Source organism: Zootoca vivipara, chromosome 10, assembly GCF_963506605.1.
Source record: "Zootoca vivipara chromosome 10, rZooViv1.1, whole genome shotgun sequence".
NCBI classification, from domain to species: Eukaryota; Metazoa; Chordata; class Lepidosauria; order Squamata; family Lacertidae; genus Zootoca; species Zootoca vivipara.
The window spans coordinates 39,353,692-39,368,229 of record NC_083285.1 but is presented as its reverse complement, the minus strand read 5'-3'; the positions used below and the strand labels follow the sequence as shown (position 1 = coordinate 39,368,229).

Sequence of the window (14,538 nt, the reverse complement as noted above, 5' to 3'; positions counted from 1 at the left end):
TGAACTGTCATGTAATAAAAAAAAATCCATTCTTGCTCTCTCTTATTTGTCAAATTTAAAGGACAATACTAGTAGCAAACTATTACAATTTACTCAGAAACAGAAGTGCATTCAACATAGTTCCACCACACATAAGGGGGGGAGAGTTTTACAGGAAATCAAAATGTTTTGGCAAATATAAACACAGCCTAACATTGCTAAGTCCAGGGGTGTTAACCCGTGCCCACCCCTAGCCCAGATTCCACTTCCCAGGAGACCTAGCCAGCATGCCCAATGGTCAGGGATGTTGGGTGCTGAAGCCCCAGGTTCCCATCCCCAGGCTTACTCTATCCATTTCTCTCTTTCCCCACTTTTTATTTTTTATTTTCTTGTTGTCTGGTTTTATTAAAGCTTACTATGCAGGCATCTGATTTAAAATACAAATATAGAACTTACTATAAATATGGGGTTGTCTAGTCCATTTGGGTCCTTGTTTGAGGGAGTCATCTCCATTTCAAGGTTTCTTCAGCACCTTCTTCGGAAAAACAAGACAAAAGAGAAGAAGAGATTTCCCATAAAAACTTCATGCTTCAAGCTCTGAACAAGCAGCAACAGGGAAGCCGAATGAGCCTGACTTGTAGGAGTCCAAATTCTTTTCCAGGCATTCATGTGAGAATTACTGCAAAGGAATTTCCCTTTTCACTGGCTTGCTGAAATGACTCTCCCTCTCTTTTGGCTCAATTACACAGGATGGGTAAGTTTCTAAATCTTGGAGATTGCCCTGCCTGACAAACAGGGCAGTGTGTCAATTTTTTGGGGCATGCAGATAATGAGGGCCCTTCCTAAGTTAATACATATTTCATGTTGAATGACAGATTTGTTTTTTCAGACTGAGCACTATTTTAAAAAACCAGCTGCAGTTGTTTACTGTAAAACAGGGAAATGAAACTCAAAAACCATACATATATACCTGTCACCTGAAGAATATAACTGTTTGGCAACTTTACATATTAGATATACACGTGTGTGTGTGTGTGTGTGTGTGTGTGTGTGTGTGTGTGTGTGTGTGTGTTACACATCACCCCAATCTCCAAGAGGTGAGAGACTCCACACTTACCCAGGGTTTGGTTTCTTTGGAATGAAGGTCAATGAAGACTGGACGTCTCTATGATATATGGTTTTATTTACACATACATACAACCTTAGCATAGGATGGGGAAAGAGGGTCTTGCAGAATTAACACCCAACAGATCTTGCTCCTTTATTAGTCCCACCTTTAGATCTAGCCTGGACCAAGACTATTCTTCTCCTGTGTAACGGCTAGGTGAGTGGGATGGAGAAAAGCCCACCCATTTGATTCTGTGGCACAGAGCAATTGCTTTGCATAGGCTAAATCATGGTACTTGACTAGTCAGCGAAAGCCATTACCTTGACAAAGGAACCAGTTTCGGCATGTCTGCTCTCATATGTTCTATCCCCACAGATACAGGATCCCAAGATACTACCCACAACAAGAAATATACATACATATTTACACACACACACACACACACACACACACACACACACACACACGCATCCATCTAGTTTTTAATCGTTTAATGATAATGAGCCTACCTTGAAGGCTTGATAGTGGGAAGCCAATATACGTGTTTTAAATGTTAGATTACGGATCGTTTTGGGAATGCAGTTGGATTCTGATGGCAAGGAAGTAAAAGGTGTAGTAAAAGAGGAGATTGCAGATGAGTGTTTGGTCTGTTCCAGCAGGGCTCCCCTCTTATGTTGCTTGGTACTGGAAGGCTCTCCCACCACCACCACTTCTCTCTCTCTCCCCCCCCCCCCATAACATCCAAGTACATCTGTTATTAGGAATATGAGAAATGTAGCCAATTAGGCAATTAAAAACACCATAGAATTCCACAATGCGATTTTTGGTTAGAACAGTTTGCTTGAGAACATTCTCATCATTATGGGTCACCAGTTATTCTTCCAATAATGCAAACCGGGGAAAGGTGAGTTGTCTGATTTCTTGCAATAGTTACTCAGAGAACTCCTGGCACTCACTGTGTTTCACGCTGAAACGTAGCCTTCAGTTACAAATTTTAGTGGTAAGGTAACCATTTTCTTGGTGCATCAAAACAAGAAGAAGCAAATCATTGGAACAATGTGCCCTACTTCCTAAGACACCACATGAGCTGTTTTCAAGATGGACTGAAAATCTTACTCAGCTACAGTACCTCTTTTATACTTCTGAGATTTCAGTCGGGATTATCCAAACACTTTCAATTGTTTGTCTCTCTGCAGCTATGAGGATTGGAAGCTAATCTTCTCCAAGAAAACACAAGATTCCCAAAGATTCATAGGAAACAGAGTTCTTTACTCAGTAACACAAATTGCTTCATTTTCCTGTGGCCTTGTAGAACCATGGCACACACTCGGTACCGCAGATTCCTCAAGCATTACCGTAGGGTCAAAATATTAGGTCTGAATGAAGTTTCAATATTTAACTAACAATCCAATAGCCAAAGATTGCCAGATAAAATCATGCAGCTATGGTATGCTTAGCCAGCTATACTGCCACAGGACTGGGGAGAGGAGACCGGGGGGGGGGGGAAATATGCAAGGTGGTGGGTGTGGGGTTGCCTTGCTCCTGTCATTATAAACAGGGGTGAGAAACCTCCGACCCATGGGCCAAATTTGGCCTGGCATGGGTTCAATTTAGCCCACAAGGTAATTTTTGAAAGCCACACCCACCTGCCCCATGCCTGAAAGCATATCTGAGACACGACTACGTTGGCTAAGCAACCAATTTCCCCATGGATAATTAGATCACATAGCTTTGCCATAGCTAATCTGCCAGTACTTGATAAGCATCAAACATAGGGATGGCAAAGCCCCCGTGCTACAATTCCCAAGCAGCCAGTGACCTGCTGATGGTTGGGCACCTGGAAAGCACTATGCAAGGACTTTGAGAGGTGGGCAGGACAACCACCTGTCAAAGTTAGCCCACAGAGGTGGGGACAAAGAAGAATCGGGCCTGCAGAGCCAGAAAACAATTCCCCACCCCGTGATCAATCATGGTTTATTGTAACATCCAATAACAATGTGAAAGACATAGATGATGAGAACTGAATGAAGCAATGGGTATTGCCTAGGGGCAGAAACGCAACAAGAACTGCAATAACTTCGCACCAGCACTTTTAACCAATTAATCAATAGTAGAACCAGCCAGACGGGTTGCAAACTCCACCAATGGCTACCCCAGAACAACTGCTCCACCTTTGTTACTGATATTATTTTCTGCCCTGATTGCGTAAATGAACAGTGTGACAGCTTCTGAAAACCACACAAGCTCATCATCCAGTCTACTAACAGTCTGGACATGCATTAAGATATCATTTCTAGCCTTTCCAGGTTTTTAAAAACTGCATTTTATTGGTTTTCAAATATAACAAGCCTAAAAAGAACTACAACATTGTAGATGCTGCTATCTTAATAAAGCAGCTTGCAAATCTCCTTGGTGTTGACAAAACTACTCAAATTAACATTCAAGTAACAAGAGTTCACCTGGCAAGTCTGATCGAGAAACGGTCCAGTTTGTGTGTATGCTAACTATGGTAGGTTCTAGATGGATGGAAAATATGGGTGTAGAGACATGGCTTTGCTAACAATGGTCTTTGCTGGGGCAACAGATTACACAAAACAAACTATAGAACTGATGATTACATAATGTCTATAGAAGTGGTTCAAAGCCTGAAGAAACCACATGGATGCAGGTGGCAGAAATAATTGTAGAAACATTTTGCTGTTGCCTTGGTCCCTGCTCCTGCCAACCTAGCAGTTCGAAAGCACGTCAAAGTGCAAGTACATAAATAGGTACCGCTCCGGCGGGAAGGTAAACGGCGTTTCCGTGCGCTGCTCTGGTTTGCCAGAAGCGGCTTTGTCATGCTGGCCACATCATGGCCCGGAAGCTGTCTGCGGACAAACACCTGCTCCCTCGGCCTATAGAACGAGATTAGTGTGCAACCCCAGAGTCGTCTGTGACTGGACCTAATGATCAGGGGTCCCTTTACCTTTACTAGCATTGCAAACATTAAGCTGGATAACACATTACAAGTGTACAGCAATTTTAGAACCAGTGTCATTGTATGTCAGGGCAGTGGTAGTACCTCTGCTGGGGAACATGTTGTGTTCCGTCTGGGGTAGTTTGTCCACTTTTTGTCCCCATCCCTACATTCAGCCCTTACCTGTGGCTCCTAGAAGCTGTCTGCATGCGACAGCAGCCACATCCTGGAAAATGGCTTTAGCTGGTTGGCTAAACCAGGTGAGTGTAGCCGGTGGGTCTGAAACACTCTGTGAGTAAGGGATTTCCCCTGCATGTGAAGATGAGACCAATAGTGGGTTCAGTAGTCAAGAAGCAGGCTTGTTCACATGCCGTAGAGGGAAGTGTGGGGCAGATGGCGCTCATCAACCTGGGAAGGAAAACTCTGATCCTAAATCTCTGCTGCCTTCCTTGTGGGATATCTTTGGGAGAGAAAAAGGCTAAGGAGTAAACCCTACAAAAATCTGGAGTACAGTTCCCTAAGCCAGTGGGATGGTGCCTTGTATGCCTCCTTATAGCAATTCCTGCAGCCAAGCTGGTGCCAAACATATCACTCTGCTTTCTTTGGGCTGAGGATGGGGGTGTCTTGTCGGCTGGGCAGCCCAGGACCCCCAGGAGGTCACTTCAGTGCTGCTAACACAGCAGTTTACTTCACCCCCAGAGGCGCACTCTATTGTTGAGAGAGAGGGGGAAATGCCAACAACAACATGGTTGCAAATGAATTTCAGTTACGGTAGATATGAGGCTTCAGGCCTCTAACATATTCCCTGTTTTCCTTGCTTATATGTGTGTCTCTAAACACCCTGTCAATCTAGTTTCCCAATAGGTCAGGAACAAAAAAAGTTGAAGTTGAAGTTTAACGATGTTTACAGAATGTTGTAGCAAAATGATCACAATTACGACAAAAAGCAGATCATTACTAATGATAAAAAAGATAACATTTCTCATGCAAACAGTGAATCATTATGATTATTCTAGTAAGGTGAATAAACTTAATGACCAAGACAAGATGATAATGACAACCTGGATATAAGAACATGAAGATAACATCTAAAGAACCAGAAGTCCATTTTAGAATTTAAAAGATTCTCCTCTTTAGTTTGCCAGGCCAAGACTGGTGTTACTTGCAGATTCTATTCCAGACAGATGAATCAGGAAGTCAGAGTGGTTCCTGAACCAGTGCTTTCACCCTAATATATATCTTTTAAATATTTTATTTGGATGTTAAATTTAAAAAATAAAACCAAGCAATAACTCTGGTATAGCGTTTTTTCATTTCCATTTGTCTATATAACATAACATAACAAAACCAGATTTTTTTCAATGAATCCGGAGACACCTTTCAACTTCAATAGGAATGATAGGATTTTGTCAGGGGACTGATTTGAAACGGGGACGTCTGGTAACCTGAATATAACATACAGAGAGCAAGTTCAGATACTCAGTGCCACCTGGATCATGCTATTAACTAATTTCTAGACCTCTCAAGTCGCTTATTATTCATTTTGGATAGATGCACTCCCCACCTCCATTTACCACTGCAAGAAATGAAAACCAAATTCCTATGACTTTATGCAATCTTCTTATCTCTCTTACCCATCTGCTATGGCTAAATTTCCAGTATTTATCCCTTCCCACACAGAACAGAAAATCCAGTTAAGGATGAAAGAGGAAATACTGGGGGAAGAAATACCTCTGCCCAATGACTGCAATAAAACATTGCCACCTTTTCCCTCCCCCCAAAAAAAGGATTGTTAACATTGCTGCCTTTGCTCTTTTCATCAATGGAATTTCGCTTCTATAGATGCCTGCAGGACATTGAATTTGGGCTGCTGCATAGTCATCTGAAACTGGGAAGTTAGTTCTGCCTCAACTTGATGACCCCCACAGCAGTGACCCCATGTTTTACCCTCCTATCTCCACTGCCTCATCAGAGTGGTCTTTAGTGCGTTTATCCTCTTTTCTTACTCCTCTCACCATGATGGCTCACCAGAGTCAGACTTACCTGATGAGTTGTCTGTCACAAGGAGAAAAATGACTCCAAATCCTTGCCAATTCCACAGAGACAGTCTGAATTATTCCTTATTGGGCTGCCTTTTGATGCCAGGTCATTTATATTTTCCCACTATCTGAACCCTTTTCCTTTAGGAGCATCTCAACAGAGTTAGCTATGCCTTTCCACTCTCGCCCCTAATATTGGTCGGCTAAAACTATGAATGTTCTAGGAAAATTACCCAGCTCAGATAGAAAAAGCATGACATAATTTGCAGCACCTGAAGGAGAAATAGACCTTAGCTTGGTGACATCATTATATGTGGGCATTATTTGGATCAGCCTGCAACAATTAAGTTTTTAGATTTACCCTGTTTTAGATTATTACATCAGCCACAGGTGTGAGCACTGGCTGAGCTAATACCATACTTTGTTTTTTATGTGTGGATGGCATTTCTAACCAGCTCTCTCTCTACCTAAAAATGATGCTCTGGTGCTCAGCTAATAACTATATTGGATTTTCACGAGGCTTGCCCAGCTTCAAATATGTGCTAAGTATTAGGTTGAACGTTAACATGGCTTTCCTAGTCTCTCTAGTCCATGTGTTCTGAAATCAGTGCCATGTTATTCAAATGACACCGTTCACACACAAGAGGAAGATGCCAGCAGCCTTGGGGGAGTCACAAGATTTACCGTACAGAAATACTATTGTTGTTGTTGTTAACTTAACAGGGGAAGGATCCCTAAAACAGCCCCAGGAGGAGTGAGCGTGCTCAGCTTGCATGTAATGCAGAATGACCATCAGAGAGGAAGAAACAGCAGTGGGGATGGGAGGGAATAGAATGGAGTAGATGAAAACTTGAAGACACAAATAACATTTTGTTACAAGTCCAACTCGTCTACCGGATGCAGCCCAATTGCCTTCTAAATCCGGCCTGCGGACGGTCCGGGAATCAGCATGTTTTTACATGAGTAGAATGTGTCCTTTAATTTAAAACTAGCTGGCCCGGCCATGCGTTGCTGTGGCTCATCCCTGTGACTCCCCCCACCGTGTCTCAACCCATGAGCTACTCCATCCCCTCCCCCCCACCCCCGCTCATCCCTGTGGTTGTGCATATCCTGTCCTGACCCATGCGCTATCCCGTCCCCTCCCCCCATCCCCATCTCATCCTTGTGATTTGAGCCCACCCTGTCCTGACCCATGACCTAACCCGCCCATCCTCCCCCCACCCCCCAACCAGGAGAGCCCCCACCTCCACTTGGCCCAGTCTGGAAAGGCGAGCCGAGATGTTGTGGAGAGGGAAGCTTTTCTAGATGCAGTGCTCGTGTAGCCGTCACTAGAGGGTGCTGTTTTGCAACCTCTCCTGTGCTCCCAGCATCCCTGGCTGTCTGAGTTTTGTGTTCGGGAACAGTGGGTTTTACCTGCTTTACGTCCCACAGGTGTAGCATCTGTCTACGCAAACGGTATGGGGTCACGCTCATATTCGCTTGGGACGTTGTGTCCAAATTTGAACACAATCGGTCAAGCGGTTTTGGAGAAAAGTGGAGACTAACCCACATGCCCAGCTTACATTTATATATATATAGATGCATCTCTGGGTTATTTGTGGGGCATAGGAATTCGTTCATATTTTTTTTCCAAAATATAGTCCGGCCCCCCACAAAGTCTGAGGGACAGTGGGCCGGCCCCCTGCTGAAAAAGTTTGCTGACCCCTGGCTTACAGATTTTTTTTTAAAAAAGAATCACTACAGTATAAACATTTTTGGGAAATTTAGTACAGTTAAACTTTAATAGAATTAAAACTATATACCTATATAAAATCTGTTTGTAATTATTTGTATGCTTTAATGACAATAAATCTTCAGCCTACATCTTCTGTCGTTGACCCTCTACTGTTCTTGTTTGACTGATCCAATACATTAACCCCAGCCCTTTCATAGCCACACCACCTGCCATCAGATTCAGACTTCATGGCGGGCTGTCATAAACTAGATTTGAGGTTTGCAACCTCTAGATTAATTCTCTTGCAGAAGGAATAAAAGGTAATTCACTTGAGAGACACAAACATGGCAGACTGCCTTTTCCTTCCAAGAAAATGTTTATTTGTGTGCAACCAATATTAGATTCAAAATCAACTGTTACATGCAAACAAAGAGTTCTTAAGTCACTCTAGAATTGATTTGATTTTAAATCAGTCTGATGCACTGTAGCTATAAAAAGCAACAAGATCTTCAGTACAGTGGTGCCTCGCTAGACGAATGCCCTGTTAGACAAATTTTCCGCTATACGAATAAGTTTTGCGATCGGAGGTTGCCTCACAAGACGAGGTTTTCTATGGCCGCCGCTTCATCTTGCAAAGCGTGGCCGTAAAAACCTCCGATCACAAAACCTACAGGGCATTCCTCTAGCGAAAGGGGAACGAGCTGCAGCACAGGAAGAAGGCAAAGGAAGATCAGCTGAGAGGCACTGACAGCTGTCACCCGGAGCCGAAGCGAGCCGGTGCGGGGACTTTTCACCGGCTGCCGAAAGCCCCGCTTTCCCTTCACCCCGCCCGACACAGCGCAGATCAGAGGAGGCTTCTCCTCCAATCTGTGCTGTGTCGGGCGGGGTGGGGGGAAAGCTGTCGGCGGCAGGGGGAGAGGAAGGAAGGAAGAGAAAGGGCTGCTTTCTCTTCCTTCGTTCCTCTCCCCCACCCACCCACCCAACAGAGCCCGCATCTGACGGGGGTCCGGAAGCCCTGTCAAATGCCGGCTCTGTCCGGCGAGGCACACACCTCTCTTGGCTCGGGGAAGGCAGGCAGGCAAGAGAACAAGCGCCTGCCTGCCTTCCCCGAGCCAAGAGAGCAAGTACCACCGCCGCCGCCGCCAGGCCCCCGGAGCCCATAGGAACGCATTAATTGACTTTTAATGTGTTCCTATGGGAAACGGTGCCTCGCTACACGAAATTTTCATAGGACGAATTGAGTCCTGGAACAAATTAATTTTGTCTAGCGAGGCACCACTGTACTAGGAAGAAGAAGAAGAAGAGAAGAAGAGTTTGGATTTGATATCCCGCTTTATCACTACCCGAAGGAGTCTCAGAGCGTCTAACATTCTCCTTTCCCCTCCTCCCCCACAACAGACACCCTGTGAGGTGGGTGGGGCTGAGAGACTTCAGAGAAGTGTGACTAGCCCAAGGTCACCCAGCAGCTGCATGTGGAGGAGCAGAGATGCGAACCCGGTTCCCCAGATTACGAGTCTACCACTCTTAACCACTACACCACAGTGGCTCTCTCACACACACACACACACACACACAGAGAGAGAGAGAGAGAGAGAGAGAGAGAGAGAGAGAGAGAGAGAGAGAAAGAGAGAGAGAGAGAGTTCCTTACATTTTTATCTTCCACTTCATTTACATTATATCTGAACCACCTTGTGAGATAGGTTAGTTATTGCCAGCAACAAGGCCAAAGTTAAATATTATTACACAAATCAATCATGCACTGATAACTTTGCACCTGTGTGAAGTTGTGGTCACCCCATCTTAAAGTGATGTAGCAGAATAAGAGAAGGATAGAGAGATGAGTGAGTAATCCAGGGAATAGAACAGATTATTTAGTCATATGGAATTTAAGTCTAGAGAAAATTAAAGGTCACAAAATGAATAGGAAAATGAATGAAAGAGCTAAGCATCACAATAGATGATCAAGTAGGTAAAAATACAACAACTATTGGAACTGTTATGGGATATTTATAAAAAGAATAAATTAAAAATAGCATGATATAAAATAGTCGCTGCAGTTTCCTTAGATTTCTGGCTACCTGAATGGTGCATTTGTAGACGTTTGCCCAGGGTCTTTTTATACTATATTTTCTTTAACAAAGTAGTAACAGTGGATACAATGCTTTTGGTATTTACACTGATACACTTCATATGCTATTATCTTATGCTTGCTCAGCCTCATTATTTAATTGTTCTTCCCATTTTATAGATGGGAAACAGAGTATATTGTGGTTTCTCCAGGATCATCTAACGTGTCATTAATTAATACCAGACCAAAATTGTGAAACCAGGTCTACTAAATAGAAGGCAAAAACTTTATCCTCTAAGATACTGTGTCCCATCTCAGAATAAAACGGAAGTCTTACTTAGACAAAAGCCACTAGGTTTAATTTGATCATACTCAATTTGCGGCTTTGACTCAAAATGATGGAACTGTATTAGAAAGTTGCCTCATGTCTCCAATACTCTCTCATCCAAAAGAAAGTAAACTAAACTCTGTAGTGCTCCCTGCCTTCCCACTGCACTTAATAGGAAGCACTTAATATTTCAAAGCACTCTTGCATCTGAAATTCCAAAACAAGGTGTATACTTTAAAAAAAAATCAAAATCACTAAAGTCTTAAGGGCATTATTTAACCAGTGCAACGTGTAAAACTTTTTGGTTTTACCCTGTGGACTGAGTCATGAAAGCAAGAAAGCTTAATTAGCTGGAGTTCCTTTTTACTTTGGTGTTCTGTTTGACCATGTAAAGTGCATGGCACTTAGGAAGGAGATCAGCAGACCATCTCATGTCGACACTGCATGTAATTCGGCAGGCTATACCATTAATCAAATGAGGGCAGGGCGAAGGCCTTTTTTTAAATAAATAAAAAAACTTCAAACAAACAAACCAGCGATTCATTACTTTTAATGCTTCTCCCCTAATACACCTATCAGCAGACCAACTGTTCCTAGAAAACAAAAATGCAGACTTTTGTGTAATGCTATACGCTGAATTAGCCAGGGATAAGGAAATCTGAAACCCTGCTTATGCTCATTCAAGTTGGTCCATGAGGAGATTTTACCTTGTTGCTGAGTTACCCCCCACTTCCACCACTAATTCGTAAGTTAGCAGTCTAAAGGGGGGCTGCCACAGTGTGCTTCAAAGGTATCACGCGCATGATGATGGTCATGCAGGTATATAGTTCTTTTCTGGTCTCACTGCACACACACACACACACACACACACACACACACACACACACACACACACACATTCTGAAGTCCAGTTAAAGAAGCTCACTTCATGGAATCTGAAAAGCTAGTTATGTGCTACACTTCACCATGTTAACTTTGTGCTAGCTTTGTGTTTATCTGCTATGGGGTACTTTCATTACACTCCATTCCTAGTTTTAAGTAAAACTACCTTGGATTCCTATTTTCCCACCCACTTCTGCCTATTTCCATAGCTAGCTCTCGAAGGTCTTTTGATCAAACTCAGGGAATGTAGCAAACAAGCAAAAGCAAGCGGAAGGCAACTCTAACTTGGTACCTGCAACACCAATCCTTTTATTGTCCTACCGGGTTTTGTTGCTAACTTGTCACACTGCCCGTTAGGCCAGACCCCAGAAGACTATCAACCATCCTGAGTTTGTCACAATAGCTTAGCATCTCTACAGCAACAGGAGTCAGATTCCCCAAAGGGCTCTTTTGTCCTGTCTTAGTGGTACCTGTTCCCACTACCTGTTGGTTCACGACAGCCAAGCAGGCAGGCAAGCTCCGGAGCAGGGGCTGAAGGATTATGCATTTCCTCTTGGGAGGATCTATCTATCCGTCTACAAAGAGTTAAAGGGTACCTGAGCTTTTCAGACAGTTCTCTGCCCAGCTGTTCTTGGTCCGCTGAGATGCGAGTCACAGAGGTAGCTGCTCTCCTCCAGGGCTTATGCTTTTTGGCGTCATTGAAACTGCTCTGGGCTGCAGCACAAGAATAAATTGAAGAGCTGCCAGGATGTCAACACCAGGCGATTTGTACGTGGGTGTAGGTGGCACCGATACAACAAAGGAGGGGACAAAAGGAAGGGGGGGTGGGAAAACACTATGGAAGATTAAAGAAGATTCTGGCTTGTTTACACATGGGATGGGCTGAGGAAGATATATCTATACTACTTGTCCTGCAATAAAAGAGGGAAGCAGCTTGCTCCACATTTTTCTGTGGCTTGCCTGTCTCACACATTCCATGCAAGTTAGGAGGCAGGCGCTCAGCTAAAGCAGGAAGGACCAGCAAAGTGAAATGGTCAAATGGAAGCAGAGGCACATATGAAACTGTTTCAGACCAATGTTAGTAGGTGTGAATGTACGCTTCCCCTAATAATAAGCTAGGGGAAGGACCCATTTTCACAAAGAGCACAGGCAGGAAAGGGTTAAAAACACCCACCCACACCCAATTCTTCTTGAAAACATAGGAAGCTGCCTTGTACTGAATCATCTTGCTCAGTTTTGTCTACACTCCAGGCTTTCCAGTGAGGGTCTCTCCCAGTCCTACCTGGAGATACCAGGGATTGAACTTGGGACCTTCTGCATGCAAGGCAAATGCTCTACCACTGGGCTACAACTCTTCCCTTAATACATCTTCACCTTCACCTTCACCTCTCTCATCTGCCGTCTTGTCTAGTTTGGCTTCAAGTCTGTACTGGTCCAGGATGGTGTGCTCTGCCAAAGGCTCCCACAGCATTCTCTAGCAGGGGTCTTCCTCAAGTCCAGGCATTGCCCAAAATCACTTGGGTCCCACTTGGCTCCGCCACAAAGCTATGCTCCTTTCCCCCCTCTCTCTCTCCAGAAATGAAAGAGCACAGATGAGCATTATAGGAAGGAATGGCTGCTCTTGCTGTGCTTGCTCTATGTTTGTCACTAAAGAGCAGCAGAGCTTGAGGAAAGTGTGTTGAAGGTCAAAGGGCACACGGCCTTACGAGGGGAGAAGAACTGCTGGGTTGGATCTAATGTGAATTCTACTCAGAGTAGACCTCCTGAAATTAAAGGCCAGGACTAACTTCAGTCCATTCATTTCAATGGGGCTACTCAGAGCAGAATTCAGTTAGATATAACCCACTGGGGGTGAATGCTTGAATCAGGAAAAGTCTGTTAATGGAGTGACATCAAGCATAGCATTCTAACCAATAAGTGAAGACACTGCAGAATGGAGGAAGGGCGAGTGGGACCTGCAACAAAAATGTTGCCAGGTGGAATGCTTCTGTTCAGCATCCCACTCATGACCTTTTCTATGATACTCCAACTCTCTTCTCTCCACCTGCCCCACCCTGCAAATAGACATGGGAGCATTCCACAACCACCGAGCATGCTCAGTCATGACTGGGTTGTTTGAAGGGGTCTCACCCCCTTATACTTTCCCCCTAAAGTTTCTACTTCTTCTTCTTCTGATCTTGGGACTGCTTCTCTCTTGTGCATTGAGGGCTACACAAGCAATGGCACTCACACCTGAGCACAGGGAATGTAGGCTTTCAAGAAAAGGATATGTGATGTCAAATGTGGAAATAGGGCGGGAAGCATACCTGCCAAGTCCTGGACGGAAAGATCCGGGATCGGCAGCGCGCGAAAACCGGAAGTTGCGTGAACGCAACTTCCGGTGGCGCTTTGCCCTTCTATGGGCACCAGAAAATGGCGGTGCCAGCGCCGGAAGTCGCTTCCACGCATGACCGGAAACACGTAAAAGCGACTTCCGGTGCCGGCGCCGCCATTTTCTGATGCCCATAGAAGGGCAAAGCGGCACCGGAAGTCGCTTTTACGCGTTTCCGATCATGCGCGGAAGCGACTTCCGGCGCCGGCGCTGGCATTTTCTAGTGCCCATAGAAGGGCAAAGCGGCACCAGAAAAATGGCCGCCGGCAGAAGCCGATTTAAGGGAGAATATAGGGATTAAAAACTAAACGGGAGACCGCCGGGAAACGGTAGGAAAAAAGGGGTTTTCCCGGCGGAAACGGGATACTTGGCAGCTATGGCGGGAAGCATTAGCTAGCAGGAAAGGGAAGGTATACTGGGGGAAGTTATGTAAGGGGCCAGATTTGCTTCATTAGATACATCCATTTCGTTTTCTTTATTCTGTGACGAGGCCATCTAATAAATATACATGGATTAAAATAGTTTTTAAATGTCTGTGGTTAAAACTAATCCAAATGTGGTTGTTCAACTGGCTAGCCCACTTTCCTAATCCAGCCATACACATTTATTTATTTTTTGCACTGTCATTCAGTTAAATTACATAAGATGGGTGGGAGGACTCTATAAAAGCTCTCCCTCCATTTCCACTGCCATTCCAAGCTTCGTACACAAGGCCAGATTGCCCCGACTGAACCCACATCTCTGAGCCACATTTTACTAGCTGATAAAACAGGGATCTAAAACCACATTGGCAGGCATGAGGCTTTTGAATCTTAATTCCAAAATAACAAGCCTTTGTATTCTCTTGGCTGCTTTAAAATATTTCTAAAAGAGGGGAAATGCACGCTGATTATCCAATCAGCATTTTCAGCCTAAAATACTATAACTTCACAGCCTGGAGTCAGTCAATGTTAGCTGGGCTGATACCCTCTGAACATGTGATGCGACTCAGCCTTGGCTCTGCAGCACAGACCTTAATTGAAACATGTGCTCTGTTTTCCGGCAACTTAAATGCCAGGGGACTTTTTCTCCAATAGCCTAGCTGGCAATCATT

The 14,538-nt window shown here is 44.3% G+C and overlaps 1 protein-coding gene across 1 annotated transcript in view; it reads right to left on the bottom strand.

Annotated features, from left to right (window-relative positions):
• The window catches only part of LOC118091395 (solute carrier family 23 member 1), a 47,771-nt gene extending 34,373 nt beyond the window's left edge, over positions 1–13,398 (bottom strand). Inside the window, exons 1-2 of the mRNA XM_060279729.1 lie at positions 11,671–13,398; positions 436–514 (exon numbers count right to left, since the gene is read on the bottom strand). Of these exons, the coding sequence (XP_060135712.1) occupies positions 436–492 (57 nt within the window). The 5' untranslated portion in view covers positions 493–514; positions 11,671–13,398. The remainder of the gene's footprint in view (positions 1–435; positions 515–11,670) is intronic.
• Between the last annotated feature and the right edge of the window lie 1,140 nt (positions 13,399–14,538).